Genomic DNA, 27354 nt, shown 5'->3' on the forward strand with positions numbered 1-27354 from the left:
GAGGTACAGGTTCAAGCCCTGGCCAGGGAACTAAGATCCTATATGCCGCAGGACACAGGTGAAAATATATATTTATCTGAGACAACCTTCAAATCTGAATATGTTGAGTCATGTGAAGTGTGTCACAACCTATGTGAATCTGGGTACATGGTCACACAGATGCAGTTTAGAAAAGGCATGGGAAACATTTGTAAATCATGGCACTTCCTAGCTCCTGCCTACGTCAGACTTGTGTACAGTATGGAGAAAGGAGAATTTACATTCCAGAGGAACCCTGGATTCATAAAGCTGGAGAAGTAATTTATCTGTGTCTGAGATGGGCTCTGGGGTGAACTTTACTTATGTGAAAAGAAGTTTCCTAGTCAGCTCTCACCAGCATTCATTTTCTTGTACCTTCTTCCATAGGCTTTAATTTTGAAACTGAAAGATCCAGACCCTGATCCAAACCCAGGTGTGATCAATAATGTCTTGGCTACAATAGGAGAGTTGGCTCAGGTAAGGTGACAACTGTTTTTTTCCGTAGGATGGGAAGAATGTGATTATACCTCTGATGAGGTCAAAATACTTCTTAATGCCATCATTTCTAATGCTGTCTGCCACCTCCTTTTTCATTGTGTAGGTTAGTGGCCTCGAAATGAGGAAATGGGTTGATGAACTTTTTATTATCATCATGGACATGCTCCAAGACTCCTCTCTGTTGGCCAAAAGGCAGGTGAGTAACACTACTTCCTCTTTGAACAGGACAGGCCCATGAGGCCAGGGACCTCTGTCACCTTAGTGTCCCCAAACAATGGCTAGCACATAGTGGGTACTCAGAAACATTTGTTGACTTAGTAAAAAGAAGAAAAACTTGGAACCGAATTAGCTGTCATCCTGACCCAGAGTTGCTGTCAGTGTTAGAGCTGACCGGTTCCGTTTCCTCTAGACAAAAAAAAAATTACAGATCATCCATCAGAGCTCCGGCCCCCTAAAAAGAAAAAGAGTGCCTTGGCCTCTGGCTGTAGAGGCCAACAGAGCTCCAGCCCACCCTCCCCAGACCTAGTTTCTCTTTGGTCATTGAGATCATTAGGTGCCTAGACTAAAAGTAAGACCAACCTTAATTTCCTTTTGGGTCAGACTTCTCCTATCAATTATCCATGGTGAGAAGAACTATGTACTTCCTTTGAGAAAGGCAGGACTGCTCTTTAGCTTTGATCCAGTAACGGTTGTATTGGTTTGTAGCCTTGTTTTTAATGTCCCAGCTCTCGGGATTTGTGTTTATGTTTAATGTCTTCACTGGAAATTCTTTTCTTGTAATAGCCTTTAACTCTTTGTTACAACCATTTAACAAAGAATACGAAGTATGTTTTCTTTTCTCTCTTACTGGCTGTATGAGTCATGTGACCTTTTTCCTGTCCAGGTGGCTCTGTGGACCCTGGGGCAGTTGGTGGCCAGCACCGGCTACGTGGTCGAGCCCTACAGGAAGTACCCCACGTTGCTGGAGGTGCTGCTGAACTTTCTGAAGACTGAGCAGAACCAGGGTACACGGCGGGAGGTAGGAAGCTTGTCAGACTTAGTCTTTACAGACTTGCTGGGAGAATGGAGAGAGCGGGAGATGTTTGCGGCATTAACATGCTCCAGCGGTGTTGATGAGACTTCCTGTCCCTTTCCGTTTTGTCCCTGTAGCTGGGAATGGGAGAGGAGTGTCCGTGAGCGCTGTTTTGTTGTAGTCAGGTGCTGTGATGAATGTTTTCCTTTTCTCCCGCCCCTTTCCCACGCAGGCTATCCGTGTGTTGGGGCTTCTAGGGGCACTGGATCCCTACAAGCACAAAGTGAACATTGGCATGATTGACCAGTCCCGGGATGCTTCTGCCGTCAGCCTGTCAGAGTCCAAGTCAAGTCAAGATTCTTGTAAGTTGAGGGGACCCGTGAGTGGCTTGCCAAGTGCTTGCCTCACAAAGCCCTCACTGGCCGTGTTTAGAAAGAGCCTGGTGCTGGATAACTATGAAATGATCCCTCACTGGTTCACTTGGTGACTTTTGAATGGAACGTCAGTAGTTTCCTCTTGAATCATAGGAAGGGCGCTGTGTCTAGAGTCTCCCTGTTTGCCTACGTTTTTTGTTAAGGGTTAACAGACTATGTCTGTGCTCACTTTTTGTGCCGATGAGAAAGAGGTGAATTATTACCCCATCACCTTTGTTCATCTGTCTTTCTTAGTGCCTGTTTGATGTTTTCTCTTCCCGTGGCACCCAAGGAGGACGAGGGTAGAACTGATTCTCCCAATTTTAATTGATAGGAAAATCTGATGCAAGGCTCAGAGGGCATAGAAAAGCAGGTAGCAACCCAAATCCACGGTTCTTTTTCCATCAAGTGGTCTGGCCCTGGAGTTCTTTGCCTTTAGATAAATAGCCTGAGAGATTGGGTAGGGCCTGGGGATGCTGGCAAGTTTTCTAGACTTAACCCACTGTCTCCATCAGGCAGACTTATCTGAAAGTAGGAAAGTTCAGCAGTGGCTTCCCCGTCCAGTTCAGCAAAATAAAATAAATAAATAAGTAAAGAAACTAATTTGTTTCTGAACTCTGTGGATGGGCTCCTTCTGCTTCCAGTGTGTTCCGTATGTTAGAGAAGTGTGCCTGTGACGGTGCCCTGTCAGACCCCCGGCTGTCAAGCAGAGCCCGAGCCATGTCCTCCAGGTGTTCTCTACCCTCAGCACCATGTCATCCAGTCTCTTGGATGTTCTGTTTCTCAGTGTCCTTACTGTGCTGCTAAACACCCCTTCCCCCACCCTCCATACCCTCTTCCACCCCCAGTCCTTGAGATCCTTGTTGTTCAGGTCAGGTAGCATTTGTTGCTAACTTGTCTCAATTCCCCAGGGGGACCAAGCAACTGCTGAACAGATGTTTGCCTAATTTAATCCCCCTTACTTTCACTTGGGGAAGTAATTATTTTTATTGATGGTTTCAGCTACAAAGTTGTGAACTGGAATGATAAGAAGCTAAATTAAACACAGCAATTTAAAGCAAACCCATCGTGTACTGTTTTAGGCTTTCATAGTTTAGATAACAGACAAGCCAAAAACTGTGTGTCCTTCATGGTGAGAGCCTATTCATTGGTTCCTAATATACCCTGTATTCCCAGTGCTGTTAGAATGTGGCAGGGAGAGAGACGCGAATGCTAATGAGTGTCTGGAGGGTTTTTGTTTGTTGTTAACCATGGTTTGTCCACAGTGAGAGTCGCGTGTAGCTCATGACCCTCGTTGCTGTTTGGTCCTAGCTGACTACAGCACCAGCGAGATGCTGGTCAACATGGGGAACCTGCCTCTAGACGAGTTCTACCCGGCCGTGTCCATGGTGGCCCTGATGCGCATCTTCCGAGACCAGTCCCTCTCTCACCACCACACCATGGTCGTCCAGGCCATCACCTTCATCTTCAAGTCCCTGGGGCTCAAGTGCGTGCAGTTCCTGCCCCAGGTCATGCCCACATTCCTGAATGTCATTCGGGTTTGTGACGGGGCCATCCGGGAAGTAAGTGCCTAAACCCCTGGCCCTTGCTCCTCCCTGCCCAGTGCCTCTGTGGAAGGTCCATCTGTGCCTTGGCTTCCTTATGTACTCTGCTTGCCGTTACTTCCCTGAGCTTCTGACACCTAGGTGTGCAGGATTCATCAGCTCAGCCCAGCTTCCTGTCATACCATTCAGGATGGCTAAAAGATGAGTGGCTGGTGGGACGGAACAGCATTGTTATTCTCAGTAATCTAGTGTTCAGTCCAGTAATCTGATGGAACATCCCACAGTGGATTTCTGATTTCTTCTTCATGACTAGATTTAAGTCACACACTTGTGGGAATACTCCAGAGGTGCAGTTACAATACTTCTTATTGGATCTGGTAATGTCGGTTTGTCCTGTTATTGTTGGTCCTAAGTTTGAGCTTGTGGTAAGGTTGGTGTCTATCAGATCTCTCCATGTAAAGTTACCTGTTTCCCTCAGTCATCAGTAGCATATGGGGTGATAACTTGGAGACTGTGTGACTGTCCTCTTCCCCAGCTACCTTTCACCCAGTGATTTTAGCCTCCATTGAGGATCCTTGCTGAAATCAGTTATCATGCTGTTTGTAAAGTAATGACTTTAGTTCTTTTATTCCTTCTGCTTCTAATAGCTGGCATTTTTCTGTAAAGAATAATTTTCCCCTTTCCCTTCCTCTTCCTCTCTTGGTCTTTTTCTTTCTCTAAACCGTAGAGCCCTCACCGTGGTTCTGTGATTACCGTACCTGTACCACTACCTACAGCAAACCTACTGAATACAGTTCAAAGTGGCTTTGCAGTTCCTACTGTTCTTCGAATATATTCCACAAGGGTATACAGTCAGAGTACTGCCTTTAAAAAATATTGGAAGTAATTATTTTTCCTTCTCTGATCATATGGTCAACTTGATGTACATTCAGAAGAGAGAGTGTGTTTTTTAGGAAATGTATTTTTTAACTTTGCTCCTGGAGTGTACAAGTGCAGTTTATTTTTACATAATCAACCTCATTGATTTCTTACTAATTCTAATAAGTTACCTGTATATTTTCCCAGGTTTTCACTCTAGATAATCATAGAGTCTACAGAAAATAAAAAGCAGTTTTGCCTTTTTTGTTTTAGTCTGTAAAGCTGTTGTTACTTTTCCTTACTGCATTCTTAGGACCTTCACTGTAGTGTTGAGTAGACTGTAATACAGGAAACCTTTAATCTTGTTCCTGATGTAATGGGACTGCAGTTAAAATTTCATCAATAAACATAATGTTTGCTGTAGATTTTTGATAGGTAGCTTTTTAAAGGTTATGAATATTCCTCTATGGTATTATTTGCTAAAGAGTTTCTATCATGAATAGGTATTAGCTTTATTAAATGCTTTTTTTTTAATCTTGTGATAATCATTTGATTTTTATCTTTCAATATATTAATATGTTGAATTACACTGATACGTGTTTTAATGCTAAAATACCCTTGATGTCTTGTGTCAAAATCATCTTGGTTATATTTTTTAATACATTGATTTCCTATCTAATATGTAATTTAGAATTTTTACATCTGTGTTCCTGAGAGGAATTGACCTATAATTTTTTTTTAACCACAGTTTCAAATATCTGTTTAGCTTTTCTGTTTCTTCTTAAGACAATTTGAGTCACATTTTTCTAAGACAGTATTTGTTTTATCTGAATAATAAAATCTATTGTATGAAGTTGTTCACTATTTTATATTTTAATTTCTTGGTAGAGGTTTGTCATAGTATTTTTCTTTTTCAAAGAACCAATTTTTGCTTTTGTTTCTCTTCTTTTTTAAAAAATTTAAAATTTATGTGTATTATTTTTTGGCTGCCCTGGATCTTAGTTTCAGCATGAGGGATCTAGTTGCAACATGGGAACTCTTAATTGTGTCATGTGGGATCTAGTTCCCTGACCGAGGATCAAACCTGCGCCCCCTGCGTTGGGAGTATTAGCCACTAGACCATCAGGGAAGTCCCATGTTTCTCTTCTCTCTTATATCTTTGTTTCTATTTCATTAATCTGCTCTTTACTATTACTTTCCTCCTATTTTCTTATTTCTGCTTTAAAAAAGAATTATTAGATATTAGCTTCTTGATGGTTGATTTTTCTCCTTGTCTAAATGTAATCTGTTAATTCCAAGTTAAATTAAAAGTGGTATTTTAATTTGTAAATTAAATGTAGCTACTGCATTCAAAAACTTCATTGAGGTGAAACTTACATGCCATAAAAATTTATCCTTCTTATATCCTTCTTACATGTAAAATCCATTGATTTTTAGTATATTTACAGAGTTGCAACATCACTACAATCTAATTTTAGAAAATTCTCGTAATCCCAGAGAGAAACCTCCTAACCATTTGCAGTCATTTTCCATTCCTATCTCAACCCTAGGCAACCATTTACCTACTTTCTGTCTCTGTAGATTTGCCTTTTCTGAACATTTCATAGAATTAGAATCATACACGGTGTTTTTGTGTTTGGCTTCTTTCACTTTTGAGGTCCATCTATGTTGTTCAGATTGTTCATTCCTTTTTTGTTGCTAAATAATGTATTTTCAGTACTGTTCAGAAGTAAGTATTTTCTAATCTTTGTTATGACTTCTTTTATCATCAAGTTGGTTAGAAGTGGGTATTTTAATTTGCAAATGTAGGATTTTAAATTTCTTCCTTGGATATCAATTTCTAACTCAATTGCTTTGGGTTTATGATTCTTTGATGTGTGCTGAAACTGCCTTAATCATCTAATGCTTGATTGTTTTCCTCAAACATTTCCTCTGCACTTGGGAATAGGGTATATTTGCTAATGTTAGGCACAAGATTTTACATATGTTATTAGATTTAAACTTGTATTTGAATCTTTTATATCATTATTAATATTTGTTTGCTTAATCTGTCAAGTACTGAGAGAAGTGAGATAAAAATTCTCTTTTACAAGGATAGATTTATAAATTTCTCATAGTGTAGTTAATTTGGGGATTATATTATTAGGTGCATACACATTTTAAATCATCATATCTTCCTGGTGAGCTGAATCTTTTATCATTTTACAGACCCTTTTTGTCTTTGATAATACCTTGAGATTTGTTTTGCCTAATGTTAATTTAGTTATACCAGCTTTTTTTGGAGATGCGTGTCTTTTCTTTTTACTTTCGACTGTCTTGTGACTTTTTGCTTCAAGTTGGTATTTCATAATAATATATATGATAATATGGCTAGATTAACTTTTTAATCTATTTGAAAATCTTTGTCTTTCAAGTAGTACATTCAGTCCAGTTACATTTATTGTGATCGCTGATAAATTTAGGTTGATACCCACCATCTTACATAGTGCGTTATTTTTGTCCTATCTTGTGTATTTTCTTTCTTTTCTTTTTGGGGCTTGATTGAGCTTTCATTTTTTTATCTCTTGCCCTCTATGTTGTAATGGAATGTTTTAACCATAAACAAAAAGTAGACAACTTATATTAAATTCTCATACTCATCAACAGTTATAAGTATCTTATCAATTTGGTTTCATCTTATTACCTTCCCCCCTCCCACCCTAGACACACACACACACATTCACACACCCTTTTTTTCTGGGGCATTTTGCATTTTTTTAAAGCAAATTCCAGATAAAATAATATTTCACCATTCAGTTCTCTCCTCTCTGTATAACCACAATTACAACACCTACAATTCTTTAATGTAATCTAATACCAGTCCTTCTTCAGATATCCTTGTTTGTCTTAAAATTTTCTTTTCACATTTGGCTTATTCAAAGCCAAATCCAAATAATATGGCACTTGGCTGATATATCTAATTCTCTTTCTGTATCTTCTCCTTTTCCTGTCACTTTTTTGCTTTTCATTCCATGTATTTGTGGAAGAAACCAGGTCATTTGTCCTATAGAATTTTCCATTCTGGATTTGCCTGCTTGTATTGTCAAGATGTCTTAATTTTTCTTGTAGACCGGTTAGATTCAGAGGATTCATTATTTTCAGGTTTTATTCTTTCGGCAAGAAATACTTTATAGGTGGTACCATATACTTCGTATTTGGGCATTTAGTAAACAGGTGTTTTCTAAATGATTCACTTCTAGTGATGTGCAGGTTCACCAGAGGATTCAAGTGGTGTGATTGTGCATTCTTCATCCGCCTTTATCTCATTTCGTGTTTATTGATTATTGTTTCCTAGAAATGTTTTTGAACAGCAGTTGCAAAGTGGTGATTTCCTGTTATTCCTTCTGGGTTCATTAGTTAGAAATCATCTATAAAAAACTTTATGTCATCAACAGTTTAGTCAATTTAAAGGATAGTTCATTCAGGAAGGACGGAACAGACGCAGGATTCTTTCCTTTTATCACTTTTTCAGAGTAATGAATCAGGTCCCTGACAACCTCTCAAAAGGTGACCCAGGCAAGCCCCTTGACCCCCTGACATTTTTTGGAATATCACTGCCAATGCATGGATTTATGTATTGAAGACAGTCTTCTTTTCATGATCTAATTATTTCAATCTACCTGGCTTTGTGTTCTTTTTAAACTGTCCAGTGATCTTAGTCTTTGATCACTTTCTTTCTGGCAAAAAAAAAAAGATACTTCAGACTTACACTCCAGCCTGGGCATAGCCACTTGCAAGGAGCTGTGGTTTCTTCAAGTAAGAGATGAAACATAGAGACAGCAGTTTGTATGCTAGGATGCTCTTTGCTGCTGCTGTGTCATTGTTTCTAGGCCTTCTCAGTGAACAGAACTAGAAATATGTAGTTTTTAAAAAGGAAAAATAATGCATACCTTAATACTGATATTTCAAATTCAAATTTAAGATTAAAGAGTTGTTTTTTACTTTGACTTTATACTTGTATTTCTTTTCTGTTACACTGAAAATCTTGATTTGTTTGTTCTGAGATCTCTGTAAGTTACTTGTTTTATATTGCAGAATGTATGTATTTTGTATACATATAAACAGTAAATGACCAAGCATTAACTATGATTACTGAGTGCAGGTCAAGGTTTTTTGCAATTTGTTTTTGTTCTGAAGATGTGTCCTGTTGGGAATTTATACCAAAATACTTTGTTGAGTCACTTGAAATAATCCTTTGAGTGATGTGAAACCAACTTGGTTTATAGTTAAATTCATTTATTGCTATTTCCTTTCAATTTTTAGAGATTTCATGTGAGTTTTTCTAAGTCAACTTTCGTTCTAGTTTTGTAAGACATTAGCAGAATTGCAAAGTCAAAACTATAAGACAAGAGATTGATATATTCAGCAAAGACTAGCTTCTCATACCTTGTTTCTTTTTTCCTCTGTCATTCACAGTTGCTGTAGCAAGTCACCACCAACATAGCATATTGAAACAACACAGATTGATTGTCTCACAGGTCTTTAGTTCATAAGTCTGACATCGATCATACTGAACTGCAATCAGGGTGCACTTATGGCTGTGTTCCTTCCTGGAGGCTCTAGAGGGAACCCTTTTCCTTGCCTTTTCTGGCTTGTAGAGGCTGCCTTCCTTCTTTGGCTGCCTTCCTTCTTTGGCTGCCTCCTTGCTTCTTCAAAGTCAGCAACACTGTATCTCTTTGTCTCTCTTTTTGCCCTCAAATATTTCCCTCTGAACATAACTGCTAAAGGCTCTCTGCCTGAGGACTCTTGTAGTTAGGTTGGGCCCACCCTGATAATCTCTGTATCTTGGGGTCCTGACCCCCTAATCACATCCTCCAAAGCCCCTCTTGTCATGTAAAGTAGTTTATTCACAGGTCTAGGAATTAGGACTTGGACATCTTTGGGGTGCTATAATTTTTCCTACTACGCTTCCCCCTAAGGTAACTAGCTTTTCCAGTTTTTAAATTTTACGTTTTCACTGTTTATTACTGAAAATATGAGAAAATATTTGTCCACTACCTCCTTTCCTCAGAAGGTAACATAATATAAACCTTTGGAACTTTGCTTTTTTCCCACTTTCACAACAGCGTATCCTGGAGTTCACACCATAGCAGTGTATTGAGAAACGCCTTCATTCCTTTAGAGACGCACGGGACTTCATTGTGTGAACATACCATAGCTATTTGACCAGTCCCTGCTGATGACTGTTTGTATTTTTTCCAGTCTTTTGTATTTGAAATAATCCCACAATGAAAAGCTTTGTGTATACATTGTTTTCAATGTATCTTCTTGTATCAATACTTAAATGGCTTCACTTTTTACATTTAGATCTTTGAGCTCTTTGGTATATGTCCCTTGAGAAATGGGTCCAAATTTATTTTTTTCACCCATAAAAAAATTTTGACTCACATATCTTATTTAACAAAGTCTAAAATTAATCATTATGTCTATCCTTTTCACTGAACAATATACAGAACTTGGGTTGACTGCTCAAAGTACCTCCCTTTGCTCTTATATTATGTAGTATCACTTTTTTTAACACCAAACTAAACAGTATTATATTATTTTATGCAAACAATATTTGTTTATATTTATCCACATTTGCCACTTCATTTCTTTTCCCATCTCAGAGCTTCCTCCTAGGGTCATTTTCATTCTGTCTAAGGCAGATACCTTACATCCATTGAAGTAAATGCTGGTTTTGTTTATCTGATAAAAAATCTTTATTTCACCCTCTTTTAAAACCTTTTTTTAGCTGAAAATAAGATTCTGAGTTCTCCTTCAGCTGTAGATGTTATCCCACTGTTTTCTGACTTCTTTTGTTGGTCTTGAAAAATCATCATTCCTTTGTATTTAGTCTCCCTTTCCTCTGGGGCTGTTTTGGATCTTCTCATTGTTTTTGTTGTCCTGAGGTTTCAGGACTGCAAATCTGCATTTGCATTTCTCTTTTTTACCTTGTTGGGGATTTGTGGACTCTGAATATGAAGATTCCATACTTCTATTTTTCCTTCCAGAATTTGATTCAACATGTGGGGCTTCTTACTTTCTCCTTAATATCTCTTAGTTTCTTATCGTGTAGTTCACCTTTCTGTCTCAGAGATGCATTCCGAATGTGTCTTCACATCCATTTTCTGTTTATTGATTCTTTAACCATGTCTTTGATCTGTCATTGAGTTTTTAGTTCCTACTACATTTTATAATTTCTAAAGTCATCCTGGGTTCTTTCAAACATGCCTAATATTTTTATAGGCGTGTTCCTGACTCATTTTTTAAAATTCTCATTCTTGTTCCTTTAAGCATTTGAAGCAAGTTTGTTTTATATTCTCTGTCCACTAATTCCAGAGAAGCCTGGAGTGCTGCAGTCCATGGGGTGGCAAAGAGTCAGACACAACCGAGTGACTGAATTGAACTGAATTCCAGTATATATAGGATTTTCGATGGGTCTAATTCTGTTGTTTATTGTTGTTGCCAAGTCATGCTGGCAGTAAGCCTGTGAGTCTGTCCTTGTATGTTTTACAATTTTGGATCATGCATCATATTCAGCTGGGCTCCCCCTGGAGCAGTAATACTGGAATATATGCTGTGAATTTGCATCTCTCCAGCGAGGGTTTACATTTGCTTCTGCCATGTGGTCCAGGAGAACTGAAGTTAGATTCTTGGCTTAGAGTTTCTCAAGCCACACAGGTAGTTAAAAGTTACCCTCTAAACTCATTGTGTGAGTATGACCTGAAATTACACACTTTTAGGAAGACTTTTTCTTCTATCTCACCCTCACGTCTAGACTGACAGATTATTTGTCTCCTTTTGCCAGTGGACAGATTGGGGGGTGGAGGGCTTTACCATCTTTCTTAATATGTAACTGTTTGAAGGTTTAGCTTTATGTGAAAGGTTTCAGTTTAAATAATCTACCAGCAGTGTTTGTCATCTTTTATGCATTATTTTTAGGCTTTTCATAGCAAGGGGACCTGGGAGGGCATCTCCAAGTGAAAGTGGTAGTCATTCAGTCGTGTCCAACTCTTTGTGACCCCATGGACTGCAGCTCACCAGGCTCCTCTGTCCGCATATTCGCTAGGCAAGGATACTGGAGTGGATTGCCATTCCCTTCTCCAGGGGATCTTCCCGACCCAGGAATCGAACCTGGGTCTCCTGCACTGCAGGTGAACTCTGTACCATCTGAGCCACCAGCAAAGTATTTTAAGGAACAAAACTATGTGTTCTTTTAAAATACTAATATTCAGGAGGAAAAAGAGAAAAAAGCTTGTGAAACAATCTAAGAGAGAAGAAATAAGGTGACTGCTTGGGCTCCCTGCCTGGGTCTGATGTGCCTGCCTGTGTATATCCTGTGAATCAGCCACTGGGGAGGCTGCTGCTGGACACCTTGTGGGAAACGACAGCGCGATCAGAATGGTTTTGTCTCAAGGTTTCCCCTGACCTCCCTGCCATCTGCTGTGCCCTGCTTTTCCTCCAGCTTAGACTTTCTACCTCCTCTTATGTTGCGCATCACACAAATTTAACTCAAGAACCATAGTATTTTAGAGCCTCTTGTCCCTTGATCTCTGTAATGTACTGTGGGGGCCATTTCATAGAAACTGTCAGCAGCGGTTCTGTGAGAAGGTGCCCAGGAGTTAGGAAGGGATGGTTCCACTGAGTTAAGCCTGTGTCCCAGGTGGAACCAGGTTCTAACCCCCTTAGAATCCACTGGTGTCGTTGAACTTGGAGAATTAGTCCATACTCTCTCTGAGCCCAGTCCTATAATTGAAGAGGCCTGTTAATCTCACTTCTTTAGGTATTGAGTTCTGTAGGCCCATTACTCACTATTTGAAGCACTTTATTTTTAAAACTTACCCAAGTTTTTAAACATGGATAAGGGTGGAAATATATACGTATGAATTTATCCTTGTTAGTGGAGGGCAGCAAAGGCAAAGAGCTGTTAAAACTTGGGGGCATGGGTTTGCTACCTGATATTGACATGGAGCACTATCTGAGGATCAAAACAAAATAAAAACTATGCCTTGAAGACATCTTAAACCTGGAAAGAGTTGGGATTTCTTACCAAAGCTGTCCTTACTCCTAACTTTATTTCATGAATGGCGTCTCTTGACAGTGACAAGATACCAGCCTAAATAGAATCTCCTTATCCCATCCCTCCCTCAATTTGCTTGCTGTTTTGGTTTACAATGTCTTAGAGACACAATTAGCTAATTAATTAAGACCTAATTAATTGAGTTAATTACTACAAATGAGTCACAATGCCCATAATGGTTAGATGTATTTATTTTAGAAAGTAAGTGGTAGTGAATTAAGACAAAATAAACAAAATAATACATTTACAGTTAATTATTAAATTAATAAAAGATATGTTTATAGTTAATTAAAAATTTCATGTCCTTCTTTACATTTTTAGTAATCCTTCACCAGTAGATGATGTTCGCTGGGCTTTTAACAGTATTTGTGTCCCTGTTCTGGTGCTCTCCAGGTATCAGCACATTTAACTCTTAGACCAGGCCTATGAGATAAGAACTGTTATCTCTCATTTTCCCACTGAAGAGGCTGAGTGCAGAGAAATTAAATGAAGGTCTTGAAGCTAGTAGGTAACAGAAATAACTCAGAACAGCTAGTCTAGCCCTAAAGCCCCTGCTGAGCAGAAACTGGCTCACCTGGCGAGTAAAGCCACTGACAGTTGTTTCAGCTCCCACCACCATTCCTGCCGACGGTTTTAAATTTCATTCTTTGAAGCTTAGTCTCGGCAGATAGGGTGGTTTAGAAGCCAGTTCCGTGGTTGTCTTTATTGGTTCACGTGGACCCGGGGTAGGCCTGGGAGTTTCACATCGTTTGTGGTGCCAACTTGCTGACCTCCTCTCTGTTTCAGTTTTTGTTCCAGCAGCTGGGAATGTTGGTGTCCTTTGTGAAGAGCCACATCAGACCTTACATGGATGAGATAGTCACGCTCATGAGAGTGAGTAGAAATGAATGCTTTGGCCTGTTCCTTGGGGTTTGTGTCCGGGAGCATCTGGAAGCAGGTTTGGATGACGTGGACATGTTTTTTATGGGTCGTCATAGAGCTGTTACAACCTGAGGAAGAAAATGGGAGCATGGTATCCCAGTGGATCCTGAAGGGGTGGAGGGGCCATAGCTACAGGCTCCCAGGTACAAGAGTTCAAGGTGTAAGGTCTGAGGAGAAATCCTGAAGTAATTGTTCTGCCAGAAATAGACTTGAGTTCCTTGCCTTACACACAGCAGAGCAATTTCACTTTAATATCACAGCAGTGCTTCACTCTTCCCACAAAAGCCCTCTTCCTTACTGCCTATAAAACCATGGCCTTAAGAGAGGACTGGGGATTGGGCCTTCCTGGGGCCATTAAATATGGTGGACTCCTGTCAGACTCTGAGGAGGAAGGTGATGCTTTCCCCTGCTGCTTTCTACCGCCTGACTGCTGCCTTCTGACTACAGTCACAACTGAGAGGGGGCTTGTATCCCAGATGTTATAATGTGCTGTAAGCAGGTGCACAGGACACCCCATTGACAGTAGTATCGATCTTCTGTTTTGAAGTGGGGGAGGCTGCTTCCTACTGTTCTTTATAATTTCAGTGTCTCTGCTGGGGAGGTTGCTTTGCAGAGATGGCTGTGTCCTAAAAAATTTGGAAGACGCTTCTTCCAGGCATTTTTGTTCTTCTACACGAGCCCTTTGTAGTTGGCTTGAAGGAGGCAGCAGGACTAAAAGCAAAATGACTGGCTTCAAAAATGAAACTTCCCCCAAAATGAGTCCTCAGAACCAAATAACTCCCATATGTATAAATAAGTGAGAGCTGCAGGAGGCTGAAGAGCCTGTCGGATGGAATTAGGGGAGTGGGGAATGGCACAGGAGGAAGCAGTGTGCTCTTGGGTCAAAGCTGAAGTAATCTGTGACTTACTTCCCAAAAAAAGGCTTAACGGCCAAGGCATAGGGGTTTGGGGCAGGGAGCCTTACACCTGCCAGATCCAGCTCTCACTCCCTTCAGGTCACAGAACGTGCAGCAGGGCTCTCACCTTGGCTCTCAATCCAGGGCATTCTAGTAAGCTCCCCCCAGCCAGGGAGAGCTTGGGCTTTGTGAACAGTGATCCAGCCACCATCCCTGGGGAGGCTGCCTGGCTTCTTTGAGGTAGGGGAAACCCCTTGTGAGGAGTCCCGGTAGTCCTCCAGGGGAGAGTAGTAGTTGTAGTGTGTGCGTGCTCAGTCATGCCAGATACTTTGTGACCCCAAGGACTGTAGCCCGCCAGGCTCCTCTGTGGGATTTCCCAAGCAAGAATACTGGAGTGGGTTACCATTTCCTTCTGCATGGGATCTTCCCGACCCAGTGGTTGAACCCACATCTCTTTCATTGGCAGGCCCGCTGAGCCACTTAGACTTCTTTTAAGCCTTTCATCCAAGGAGTTGTCTCTTTTTTGTTTTGTCATTGACTTCAACTCTGATTTAAATGGAAGCCCAACAGGCTCAGTGGTAAAGAATCCACCTGCCAAGCAGGAGACTCGGGTTCAATCCCTGGGTCAAAAGGATCCCTTGGAGAAGGAAATGGCAGCCCACTCCAGTATTCTTGCCTGGGAAATCCCACGGACAGAAGAGCCTGGTAGGCTCTAGTCCATGGGGTCACAAAAGAGTCAGGCATGACTTAGCAACAACCAAGAGTACTAATATGCACATGTTGCCATCGTTAAGTCTCCTGCTTTAGAGGTTTTAAATAAAGTACTAGGCAGCTATCTTTCTGAATTGATTTGAAGTGACAGCTTTCCTTGGAGTGAGAGATTGGACCAGTTTGCTTTGTAGTACTAAGACAGGATCTGGAGCCAGTTGGCCAGGTTTTCATTTTAGTAACTTATGTGGGATATAATTGGATGAATGTAGACAAATACTCTTTGTGGCACTCTCTTGGCCTGAAAATGGTTTGGGACAGGTATGAGATGCTGTTGAGCGAAGTCTATATTTAGAAAGAGCAGGAAATGTTGTTAACAGTAGAGTTGCCCCCTGGCAGAGCCCAGGTGGAACCCAAAGCAGAACCACCCTGGACAACTAGCGAGCCCCTAGAGCACTGCAGAGCTGGTGGTCCATTCATTCTGTAAATGGGTTTGGGTGGCTGGAATATACCAGGCTGTCTGCTGGATTCAGGGAGACAGATGTATCAGCTGGTTTCATGCCCTTAACTAGCCTACAGTTGAATAGAGGGAGGATAGCAAAAAAAAATTGTTGCAGGTGCTGGAAAGAGGAGAGCAGAGGGACCCACAGTGGATGATGGAAAGAGACAGGAAAGGCTTCTGAGTAGAAATGAGCCTTGAGCCAGGTCTGGAAAGAGGTGGGGCTTAGCTGAACAAGAGGTGGGATCTAAGCAGAGAGCACCATGAGCAAAGCACGGAGGATGAAAGTAGTCTGGTGCTTTCAGGGAGATGCAGCTTAGCTGTTCACTGTGATGTGGGGTATAGGAGGACCTGGGGAGCGGAGGACGGGGAAGGGTTCCATGGGGCAGACCATGCTCACTGCCTTTCTGCTTCTTTTTAGCTATCTTAGTTCCTTGGTTCCTATGTCAACAGAAGGGCCCCTGACTTTGCTCCTCTGTCTTCCCCCTTCCTAGGAATTCTGGGTCATGAACACCTCCATCCAGAGCACAATCATTCTCCTCATTGAGCAGATTGTGGTAGCCCTCGGGGGTGAATTTAAGCTCTACCTGCCCCAGCTGATTCCACACATGCTTCGTGTCTTCATGCATGACAATAGCTCAGGCCGCATCGTCTCCATCAAGGTAAGTATCCCGGGGCATCCTCTAGAGAGGTTTCCAGAGTCTCTCAGAGTCCCCAGTTGGTCATCTAAGAGACGAGACCCTGTTCTGAGTGACAGGGTGGTGCCCAGCCTAAAAGATTGAATCTAGGGAATACTCTAGTATCTGAAGTGTGCAGTGTGCAGCTTATACAGTGTTTCTGACCCTCTCTTGATTATCTTTATGTTTTGTCTCCTTTAATGGAATAATCTTGGCAAATGTTTATGGCAGAGCAGTTTTCTCTATTACCCAGCCACTGATTCTTTACAGCTGAAGTAAGCGCAGAGAAAGAAAAGTAGCATATAAGCAAAACAATATGAGAGGAGACTGTGCTACCAAGAGAATGTAATTCCAAGTCACTTATTAAAGTCTGTTCAGAGTACCCCCCAAATTTGAAATTATCCTACCACTGCCACCCTGTGTGGACTTAGGGACTTGGTCCCTGACTGTACTTGTCCATCGCCTTGCCTCTGCTCCTCTTTGCAGTTGCTGGCTGCAATCCAGCTGTTCGGTGCCAACCTGGACGACTATCTGCATTTGTTGCTGCCCCCGATCGTGAAGTTATTTGATGCCCCCGAAGCCCCATTGCCTTCTCGAAAGTGAGCACTTGCCCTCCAGGACTAACAGTCATCAATCTAGTTAACCATTAAAATGTCTTATTGAAAATGTCCTTTTCCTAAGTCCCTGGGCCATATTTCTTCTTTTTTTTTTTTTTTTGTCATTTTAGGTTGGTCCAGAAATGTACTCCCATTAGGTTAGTCCAGAAGTGTACCAGACTTCTGGAAATCTTAACTGTCCCCAACCCACTGCGGTGTGTGCTCTGTGCACCCAAAATAACGTCAGAAGCCATTCCTTCCCAATAGGTGCCGATTGTTAAGGTAGCCCTCAGTTGTTTCTGTTACTCTGGGCTATGTGTCAGTAGTTACTGTATCTCAGCGGTTGTTGTAGGGCCGCGCTAGAGACCGTGGACCGTCTGACGGAGTCTCTGGATTTCACGGACTATGCCTCTCGGATCATTCATCCGATTGTACGCACACTGGACCAGAGCCCAGAACTCCGTTCCACAGCAATGGACACATTGTCTTCACTCGTCTTTCAGCTGGGAAAGAAGGTGAGGCGGGAGTCCTCAACACACGTGCTCTTCTGACTTAGTGAACTCCTCCGCTTGTCAGTCCGTAGGCCTCAACCACTGTCAGAGAGAGGGGAATCATTTACGCCCTTTTTCCCTTCTTTAGCAAGTGTTTATTGAGCCACCTCTGTGGGCTGAGTGCTGTTCTGGGGACAATGCAGTGAACAGAATGATGTCCTTGTTCCCACAGAGCTCACGTTCCAGTGAAGCAAAGCTCTGAGACATCATTTATCTCATGAGGGTGACGGATGGGGAGAGACGCTGTTTCTTTAGGGGAGGTGAGGAAGACCACTCTGAAAAGGTGACATTTCAGCAGAGACCTAAGTAACGGAAAGGCCCAGGCCCAGGGAGCTGGCTGCAGGCACAAGGAAGAGCAAAGGCACAGGTTCCAGAAGGCAGAACCTGAAGAGAGGGGACAACAGAGTAATGACTTGAGCAGGGGAGAGGGCTTGAAAAGATCATAGAGAACCTTGTGAGGGCTGGGCTGGCGATAGGCCCACTGGAAGCTACATATTGTGACCACTAGTTCTCAGAATGTGATTCCCTGACAGGTAGCACCAGTATCTACATAGCTGGGTGCCATTAGAACTGCAGGTCCCCCAGGACCTGCTGAGCCAGAGCTCTGATTGTAAACGCAGCAGTCTCTGGTTTCATATGCCTTCCAGGTGATTCGGATGCCCACGAGAATTTGCACATCGCTGTTTCATTGTAAGTACTTTGACTTTTACTCTGAGCAGCACTGAAAGTCTTTGGAGAGATTGAGCACAGGAATACTGTGATCTGACCTAACATTTTTAAATGATGGCTCTTAGCGCTGTGTGGAAGAACAGACTGGGCCAAGAGTGGAAGCAGAGAGACCATTACAGTAAAAACCAGTTGCAGTGACCCAGATGGAAGGCGGTGGGTGTGAGGATCATAGCCTAGGGGCCAGAAAGTGATTCTCCTGCAACCACAGAGCTAGTCCCAAACCCCGAAGTAATAGCTGTAATAAGGCAGTGCTAATAATCTTTTCTCTCTTTCCTACTCTCCAAAGTAATGGTTTCTGATTTGTTTACTCTCCTCTTGCAGTACCAAATTTTCATTCCAATGGTGAACAAAGTTCTGGTGAGACACCGAATCAACCATCAGCGCTACGACGTCCTCATCTGCAGGATAGTCAAGGTGAGCTGTGCTTCGTTTCTGCTCTCAAGTCCCCTCGTCATCTTTCTTAACTGGTGTTCTTAGCGGTGGGAGTATATGTAGCTTTTTAGCTCTGAACTGTGCTGTCCTGTGCTGTGCTGAGCCAAGTCTGTTCAGTCGTGTCTGACTCTTTGCGCCCCTATGGACTTTAGCCCACCAGGCGCCTCTGTCCATGGGATTCTCCAGGCAAGAGCACTAGAGGGGATTACCATGCCCTCCTCCAGGGGATCTTCCCTACCCAGGGATCAAACCCAAGTCTCCTGAGGCTCCTGCATTGCAGGCATATTCTTTACCACTGAGCCACTAAGGAAGCCCTTTAGCTCTGAACTAGGGATTGGCAAACTTCTGTCAAGATAATGCAATTTTTCAGTTTTGCAGGCTCGATGGTCTCTGATGAAACTACTCAGCTCTGCCACTGCCACCTGGAAGCAGCCATAGGCATCCATAAGCACATGAGCCAGGTTGCATTCCAGTAAAACTATTTATGGACACCAAAATATGATTCTCTGATAATTTTCATGTGTTGCAGAATATCAATCTTCTTTCAATTATTTTTTTCAATCATTTAAAAAAATGTAGAAACCAGCCTTGGCCCTTAGGCCTGACAAAAACAGGCAGCAAGCAGCTTTTTGCTGCCCCAGCTCTTCATCACATTTATTGCTATGTGCCAGTTGCATGCTCATACTCTTAAGTCAGTGCTTATCAGCAACCATGACTGACCAACGCAGACTGGTCTCAATGCAGAATACAGCCCTCTCATGATTCATTTTGTCTGTACCGGGAATCATACCTAAATCCTGACTCTTCTGAAAGGTGGGACCCGCCTGAGGTTTAAGGGTGTTTCCTAACCTGGAGCAGCTTGCGGAGTCGCAGGTGTTCCGTAAACTCTGGTTGCAGGGGTATACCCTAGCTGACGAGGAGGAGGACCCTCTGGTTTACCAGCATCGAATGCTGAGGAGCGGCCAAGGTGATGCCTTAGCCAGTGGACCAGTGGAAACGGGGCCCATGAAGAAGCTGCACGTCAGCACCATCAACCTCCAAAAGGCAAGCCCGCTGTGTTCTGGGGGGCTTGGAAGGGAGAGCCCTGCTCTTGTCGCTTGTTCGAAACTTTCAACTCTTGCTATCTTCTGTCTAAAATAACCAAAATCCAAGCATTTTCCTGAAAATCTAGATGCCATGAACTTAGGTCACTTTGTCTTTCTCCAAGTGTCTGAATTATACAGTTTTTTAATACAAGGAAAGTAAAGAACAAGGTGTCCTTTTATGTTCCCTTGGAGCTTTGGCAGCAGAACTTATTTTTTTAATACTTTTATTTAATTATTTTATTTTTGGCTGTGTGGGTCTTTGTTGCTGTGCATGCTTTTCTCTAGGTGCAACTCTCTAGTTGTGGGTCATAGTCTTCTCATTGCAGTAGCTTCTCCTGTTGTGGAGCACGGGCTGCAGGACATGTGAGCTCAGTAGTGGCGGCTCTTGGGCCCTGAAGCATAGGCTTAGTAGTTGTGGCGCATGGGCTTAGTTGCTCCGTGGCATGTGGGATCTTCTTGGATCAGGGATCAAACCTGTGTCTCCTGCATTGGCAGGTGACTTCTTTACCACGGAGCCACCAGGGAAGCCCAGTGGAACTTGTTGCAGTTTGCATTCTCATTTTTTACGTGAATGGAAAACAACCAGTCAGCCTTGTAGTTAGCGCTGAGACTGATGCAGGCTCTTGAAAGCAGTCCTTCACAAACTTCTCAGACTCTTTGGGCTTAACCATACACTGGGGACCTTGTTAAAATGCTTGTTCTGATTCAGGCTCAAGCTCAGGCCTTGATAGTCTCTATTTCTAATAAGCTCCCAGGTAATGGCTGATACTAGTGGTCCATGGGGCCACACTTTTGAGAAGCAAGGATTTAGATCTCTGCAGGTCAGTACTGGATTCTCTGTGCTGACCAAAACCTGGGATAAAACCAGCTTCTCATCACGTATGCCACCAGCGATCCACTTACATATAGGCAGTTTCAAAGCATCTCTGATGGATCGAAACAAAGTAATCATATACTTCACTGACTTTTAAATAAATTTATCAGGTTGCTTATTTTGCACGTTTTGAATCAGTCTTTAGTACTTCTGGTGACTGAAAGCAGCTCCCAGTTTGGATTTCAACGTAGTTTTCTTTCCTTTATTACCAGTTGACCCAAGGCAGCTGCACTTCTGTGCAGCAGCAGATAGAGGTAAAAACTAGGCAGGGCTGGTCCCAGCTGACTTGGTCTCTTGGCCAAGCCCATAAAGGTTTGCACACAGACCTGTGTGCATGTGCTCACACACAGCTTTGGAACACTGGCCTTTACTCCTGACATCAGCCTTTACCCATAGGCAACTGCAAAGTAACCACTACTGAGAAAAGTTTGATGATTTAAGATGAAAGTGGTAAAATACCCCTGGGTCAGGAATGATGTTGCTCTCCTGTGTGTGTTTTGTAATTGCTAGTCTCAGACCTCAGGAGGAGAAAGGTTGACACCTGGTATTCCCAAGTGTTTGCTGAGGCCACCATGCTAACACCTCACCCTTGAGGGAGGGGCTGGACAAGGAGGCCAGATGTATGTTTCCACCCAGATATTTTCAGCCTGCCTTGGTGCAGAATTTCCTTCCAGCCAGGCAGCTGTCCGCCCTGCTTTAGGGCTTTGTTTTCTTTACTTTAGGAAATTCCCCAGTGGTCTAGTTTGCTTCCAGGAAGTTTTGCTTTTTACCCAGGATTTGAGAAAAAGAAGGCATCTTAGTTTGTCTCACCTGAAAGAACAGATCAAGTTCAAAAACCCTAACCAACGTTCTCCACACCTAATGCTCAGATTCATTTCATCTAAAAGTAAATTGTGCTTCTGTGTATTCATGTGATGACAACTAGGGATTGGTATATTTGTCAGTTTTAACCAGCCTTCAAAGTAATAATTTGCCACCTCAGTCACCCTTCTATTGGCTATGCTAATAGAGGATTTACATAGTACAGAAAATATAAAAACCGTTTATATATACCTCCAGCATGCCTCCAAGATTCTCAGCTGCTTTCCTGTCTTATGGTAGTTGATTCGGGCTTACCTTCTAAATGAATGAGCTGGCGTTCAATCAGCGTGCACCAGTGTTACCAGATAAGGCAGTCAGCAGAAGGTGGGTAATGAGAGGAAAGTGACTGGAGTTTGAACAGTTGCTGTAAAACCCAGAGAATTGAGACTTGATTATGTTTTAAATTACAAAGCAGTGGGGAAAGGCCGTTGTGAAGCACATATCCTGTTTGATAGATTGTGTAGTTGTTCACTAAGCCAAAATTTTTTGGAGAGCTATTTGCTACCATTTATCAAATGGTACTAATGTTGATGATCGCAGTAACCACCATCTACATTTGTTGAGCACTTCCCATGTGTCAGGCACTGTTGTGAGCACTTTATATGTATTGATTCATTTAATCTTCACAGTAACTGTGTGAGTTCGGTGCTACCATTCAGTTCAGTTCAGTCACTCAGTCGTGTCCGACTCTTTGCGACCCCATGAATTGCAGCATGCCAGGCCTCCCTTTCCATCACCAACTCCTGGAGTTCACTCAAACTCATGTCCATTGAGTCGGTGATGCCATCCAGCCATCTCATCCTCTGTCGTCCCCGTTTCCTCCTGCTCCTAATCCCTCCCAGCATCAGAGTTTTTTCCAGTGAGTCAACTCTTCGCACGAGGTAGCCAAAGTACTGAAGTTTCAGCTTTAGCATCATTCCTTCCAAAGAAATCCCAGGGCTGATCTCCTTTAGAATGGACTGGTTGGATCTCCTTGCAGTCCAAGGGACTCTCAAGAGTCTTCTCCAGCACCACAGTTCAAAAGCATCAGTTCTTCAGCACTCAACTTTCTTCACAGTCCAACTCTCATATCCATACATGACCACAGGAAAAACCATAGCCTTGACTAGACGGACCTTTGTTGGCAAAGTAATGCCTCTGCTTTTGAATATGCTATCTAGGTTGGTCATAACTTTTCTTCCAAGGAGTAAGCGTCTTTTAATTTCATGGCTGCAGTCACTATCTGCAGTGATTTTGGAGCCCCAGAAAATAAAGTCTGACACTGTTTCCCCATCTATTTCCCATGAAGTGATGGGACCAGATACCATGATCTTCGTTTTCTGAATGTTGAGCTTTAAGCCAACTTCTTCACTCCTCTTTCACTTTCATCAAGAGGCTTTTTAGTTCCCCTTCACTTTCTGCCCTAAGGGTGGTGTCATCTGCATATCTGAGGTTGTTGGTATTTTTCCTGGCAATCTTGATTCCAGCTTATGCTTCTTCCAGCCCAGCGTTTCTCATGATGTACTCTGCATAGAAGTTAAATAAGCAGGGTGACAATATACAGCCTTGATGTACTCCTTTTCCTATTTGGAACCAGTCTGTTGTTCCATGTCCAGTTCTAACTGTTGCTTCCTGACCTGCATACAGATTTCTCAAGAGGCAGGTCAGGTGGTCTAGTGTTTGCATCTCTTGAAGAATTTTCCACAGTTTATTGTGATCCTTATTGTGCTACCATTACCATCCCTCTTTTATGATGTGGACATTGAGACACTGAAAGGTTAAGAAATTCATCCAATGTCAGCCAGTAGATGGTGAAGCCAAGGACACAAGCCAGGTATGACTCTAGAGACCAGTCTCAACCACTGTGCTGATTGTCTTCACCTCACCCAAACTCAGCCTCACATCTTTAGAGGGCGAAAGACGTTAGTGCTACTTCTTTGTATATGACTGACTTTAAATACCTTGTAATATAGTGCTGCTATGCAGAGACTCGCTGTTTAGGGTGGAAACCAGCAATCTGTGGATTGAAAAGGACTTGATGTTCCCAGTTCATTCCACAGAATAAGGTCTAAAAGTCTTTGGTGTCTAGTGTCATTCTTCTTTCTAGTTCAGGAATTCTCATTGTGTCAGTGAGAATCCACAAAATTTTTTAAGCCGTCTTTTGTAGTATTTCTACTTCAGTTTTTGACGTACAGTAATAGTTTATGTACTGTCGCTTATTGGTAAGTCGTCAAAAGCTACAGCAGACTTCTGTTTCATCCCAGGGAGGTGATGGGTTGGATCAGTGGTGGTCAGGTTATGTAGCACACACAGGTCTCCTTCACTCCCTGGACGACTTCCCTTGAGAACTTCTCCTCTAACTTATCTGATCCTCCCTTAGTTAAGGGAAGATCAACCTGTCTGTTCTGCCAGAAAAATCTTTTTTGAGAATATGTTTTAGAAGTTAAAGATTTAGTAGTTGGGGCTAGGCCAATTCAGAGAGAAGTCATTTTGATAGTAAGAGCAACAATGTTTTGCTCGTTATTCCAGCTAGACCCTTTAGATGCATTTTTCCTGGATGAGGAAGACTTAAGACTCAGATGCCGCCTACCAGTAGTTTGCCCAGAGTTTCTTCAGCAGCTGAGTGGCAGGGCCAGGGTTCCAGCCAGGAGTTTCTAACTTCAGAGTAGCAGACACTCACACAGAGAGCACTAACTTGTGCTGAGCACTGTGCTAGTCTGTTACACATATTAACTTAGTTAATCCTTAAAACACCCTCTGAGGTGGGGAATGTTATCCACACTTTACAGAGGAGGAAACTGAGGCACAGAAAAGTTAAGTAACTTGCCCAAGACCAGGCACCCAATACGTTACATAAATGGAATTTGAACTCAAGTTGCCAAGCTCCACAGATGTGGCTGCTGGCCAGTACCCTCTATTACCCAGCCCCAGGGCCTGAGTCTTTCCATCCACCTCCCTAAGCTACCCCTGCTAGTAACTCTTGGTGCCAGGAGAGCTCAGAGTTTTGAGGAAAATTGAAGGGGATTAACTGCAAAGTAAAAGTTCTATCTGTTCAGCTCCTTTTGTCTCATTCCAACATAGTGCTGTGTCCTCTGGGCTTTGTCACACTATTGATGATGGTGCAGATCTGAGCATTTCCCCCTCCCTGTGTGACTGCCCTGTCAGATGAGCCAAAGTCCCACTGCAGGGTGCCCTGGGCCCTTCCCGCACTGCTGGAGGCCATTCTGAGTGTGACAATCCCCATCCACTCTGGGGTTGTGGAGCTCTGTGCTTGGCGGATAGAGTTGAGCACAGATGAGTTGTAAAACAGGCGTTCTCTATATTGTGTTACATTCCAGAGGTTGCTGCTTTTGTTTTATGACTTTAATTAAATATTACTCTTTTGTATTTGTACTCAGGGAGCTTTGTCGTGAGAGGTACAATTGTATAAACCAAAGAAGTGGGATAATCATTAGACAGGCGAGGACTCCTTGCAATAGGCCCTCACAGCTCATGGTTTTCCTTTCTCGCCTGTGGTGTATAGGCCTGGGGAGCTGCCAGAAGGGTTTCCAAAGATGATTGGTTGGAATGGTTGCGGCGGCTGAGCCTGGAGCTACTGAAGGACTCCTCGTCACCCTCCCTGCGCTCCTGCTGGGCCCTGGCACAGGCCTACAACCCGATGGCCAGGTGCGGTGTGTCAGGGCTCCCTTCCTCCCAGCTTCACTTTGTGATCAAGAGGACTAGCCTGTAGAAAGCAATATGTAAGAATTAGTTTTTATTAGCACTTAGAGTAAAAAGGTATTTTTAATTTTGTTAACTTCTGGGGTAAAAAATAAAAAGGCAAATTGAACAAGCTCTTATTATAGGAAGAAGATCCATCTTAACCTTGCTAATAGACCTTTCTTTAGTAGATTTAGGTCCAAAATTTTAATTACAAAGTCATTTATAACTCTGAAAACAACTATATAATAGTTTAATATAATCTGTTTCCAATAATAGTGATGTTCCAGTTATATGTGACTGCATAAGTCCCCAAGTCTTAGTGGTCTAAAACAACAGTCATCTAAAATTATTAATTCTACGCACAAATCTGCAGTTTGGGCAGGACTTGTGGGAACAGTTTGTCTCTGGCCCACCCAGTATCAGCAGGGGTATTAGTCCCGGGGCTAGAAGGTTGACTTCCAAGATGGCCCTTTCATACATCTGCCAAGTTGGGGCTGACAGTTGGCCAAAGGTTCAGCACTGGCCAGGGCCTTGGTTCCTCTCCATGTGGACTGCTCCATGGGTTGCTTGGGTTTCCTCACAGAATACTGTCTTAGTTCAGGAGTGAGTGTCTGCAAGGGACTGACACATGACACAGAAGTGCATGGTGCTTGTACAACCTGCCTTGGGGGTCATGTAGTGTCACTTCTGCCCCATTCTGTCAAAAGAAGTCACAAAGACCCACTCAGGCTCAAGGAGAGGAGACGTGGATGCCACTTTTTTATAGGGGAGTGGAAAAAGGAAATGGCAACCCACTCCAGCATCCTTGCTTGGAGAATCCTGTGGACGGAGGAGCCTGGTGGGCTGCTGTCCTTGGGGTCGCACAGAGTCGGACATGACTGAAGTGACTTAGCGTGTCTGCATACACTGGAGAAGGAAATGGCAACCCACTCCAGTATTCTTGCCTAGAGAATCCCGGGGATAGAGGGGCCTGGTAGACTGCTGTCCATGGGGTCACACAGAGTCGGACACAACTGAAGTGACTAAGCAGCAGCAGGAAAGATCCTAGAAGAGCGTGTGGAACGGGAGCTAGTGCTGCAGCCATCTTTGGAAAATAGAATTTACCTAAAAATACTGTAAATCTTAGACAGTGATTCTCAAATAGTCATTGAAAATTTGGTTTATAAAAAGTTGTAACACATACAGATTTATGGTATAATGTAAGTGAATAAAATGGAACACAAAATGGTGCAAATGTGGGATTTCAGCTATTAAAAATATGTGTACATAGAAAAAAGATTATAAAGTAATACAATAATGATTATCTCTAGGAGGATTTAAGGAACAATTTTTTTCTTCTCTTCCTTATTTTCTAAGTTTTTCTACAATGACAGTGCTTACTTGTAATGAAGCATGATTTCATTAGCTATCTTTTCATTAGCAGGAGCCAAAAAAGTGAAGTATTCCATTTCACTTTCATCATCACGGCTGGTTTGCTCTTTGGAGTGTGTTTAGCAGAAATAGAGATGGTCCCTGAGACTGCTAACTTGGATGCCATGATTTGGTTCATCTGATTTCTTTCAAATATTTTTTAATGCTTAAAAAAAATTGTTCCTAGGGAGTCTCTGTTTCCATAGTGTGCAGATTTCACATTCTCTATTTCCATGGTATGCAAAAATAGTGTTTCCTCTCGTCTGCTTCAAGTCCTTTTTGAGCACACCCTCATCCAGAAGAGGTTTGTGATAAATTCACACATATGTGTCGGTCCCCTTAATGCCAAGCATGTTCATTTGGGAGCCACCATAGCCTTGAACCTAGATCAGAAAGCTTACTTAATGTACACAGGGCTTCTCTTGATCTTCATGTTACCCTATGAATTTCAGATTTTGTTTTCTTTCATCAGATTCCAAAATTATGTATACATCAAACTGATCTAACCTTGTAAGTATGTAAATAAAAATAGATGTATGGGCGTCAGGTGCTTAAGCCCATACATTATACAGGCATATCCTGTAGTTTCCAACTCCCTCTCCACACGTTGACCAAAAGCGAAAGGGTAGGATTGAAGTTCAGATGTCAGGGGTAGCAAATGTGTCCACCCAAGTGGTACTATGAAGTGAAGTGAAAGTGAAGTTGCTCAGTCGTGTCCGACTCTTGACAACCCAGTGGGCTGTAGCCTACCAGTCTCCTCCGTCCATGGGATTCTCCAGGCAAGAATACTGGAGTGGGTTGCCATTTCCTTCTCCAGGGGATTTTCCTGATCCAGGGGTCGAACCCTGGTCTCCTGCACTGCAGGCAGATGCTTTAACCTCTGAGCCACCAGGGAAGCTGGTGCTGCAGTGGTCTTAAATAGTTGTCGTGATCCTGGGAATGGTACCCCTGCTCCCAGGTCTTCCCAAGGCCCTAGCTGTTAGAGGTTTG

General features: G+C 42.7%; 1 protein-coding gene across 3 annotated transcripts in view; it reads left to right on the top strand.

The window, feature by feature from the left end:
* MTOR (mechanistic target of rapamycin) overlaps positions 1 to 27354 on the top strand; it is a 125574-nt gene that overhangs the window by 20230 nt on the left and 77990 nt on the right. For all 3 annotated transcript variants that reach the window (XM_018059919.1, XM_018059918.1, NM_001285748.1), the window contains 12 exon segments: positions 406 to 495; positions 620 to 712; positions 1400 to 1534; positions 1761 to 1890; positions 3253 to 3503; positions 13231 to 13317; positions 15963 to 16130; positions 16632 to 16744; positions 17094 to 17256; positions 18343 to 18435; positions 19351 to 19497; positions 24776 to 24918. In XM_018059919.1, the coding sequence (XP_017915408.1) occupies positions 406 to 495; positions 620 to 712; positions 1400 to 1534; positions 1761 to 1890; positions 3253 to 3503; positions 13231 to 13317; positions 15963 to 16130; positions 16632 to 16744; positions 17094 to 17256; positions 18343 to 18435; positions 19351 to 19497; positions 24776 to 24918 (1613 nt within the window).

Source organism: Capra hircus, chromosome 16 (genome assembly GCF_001704415.2).
Source record: "Capra hircus breed San Clemente chromosome 16, ASM170441v1, whole genome shotgun sequence".
NCBI lineage: Eukaryota > Metazoa > Chordata > Mammalia > Artiodactyla > Bovidae > Capra > Capra hircus.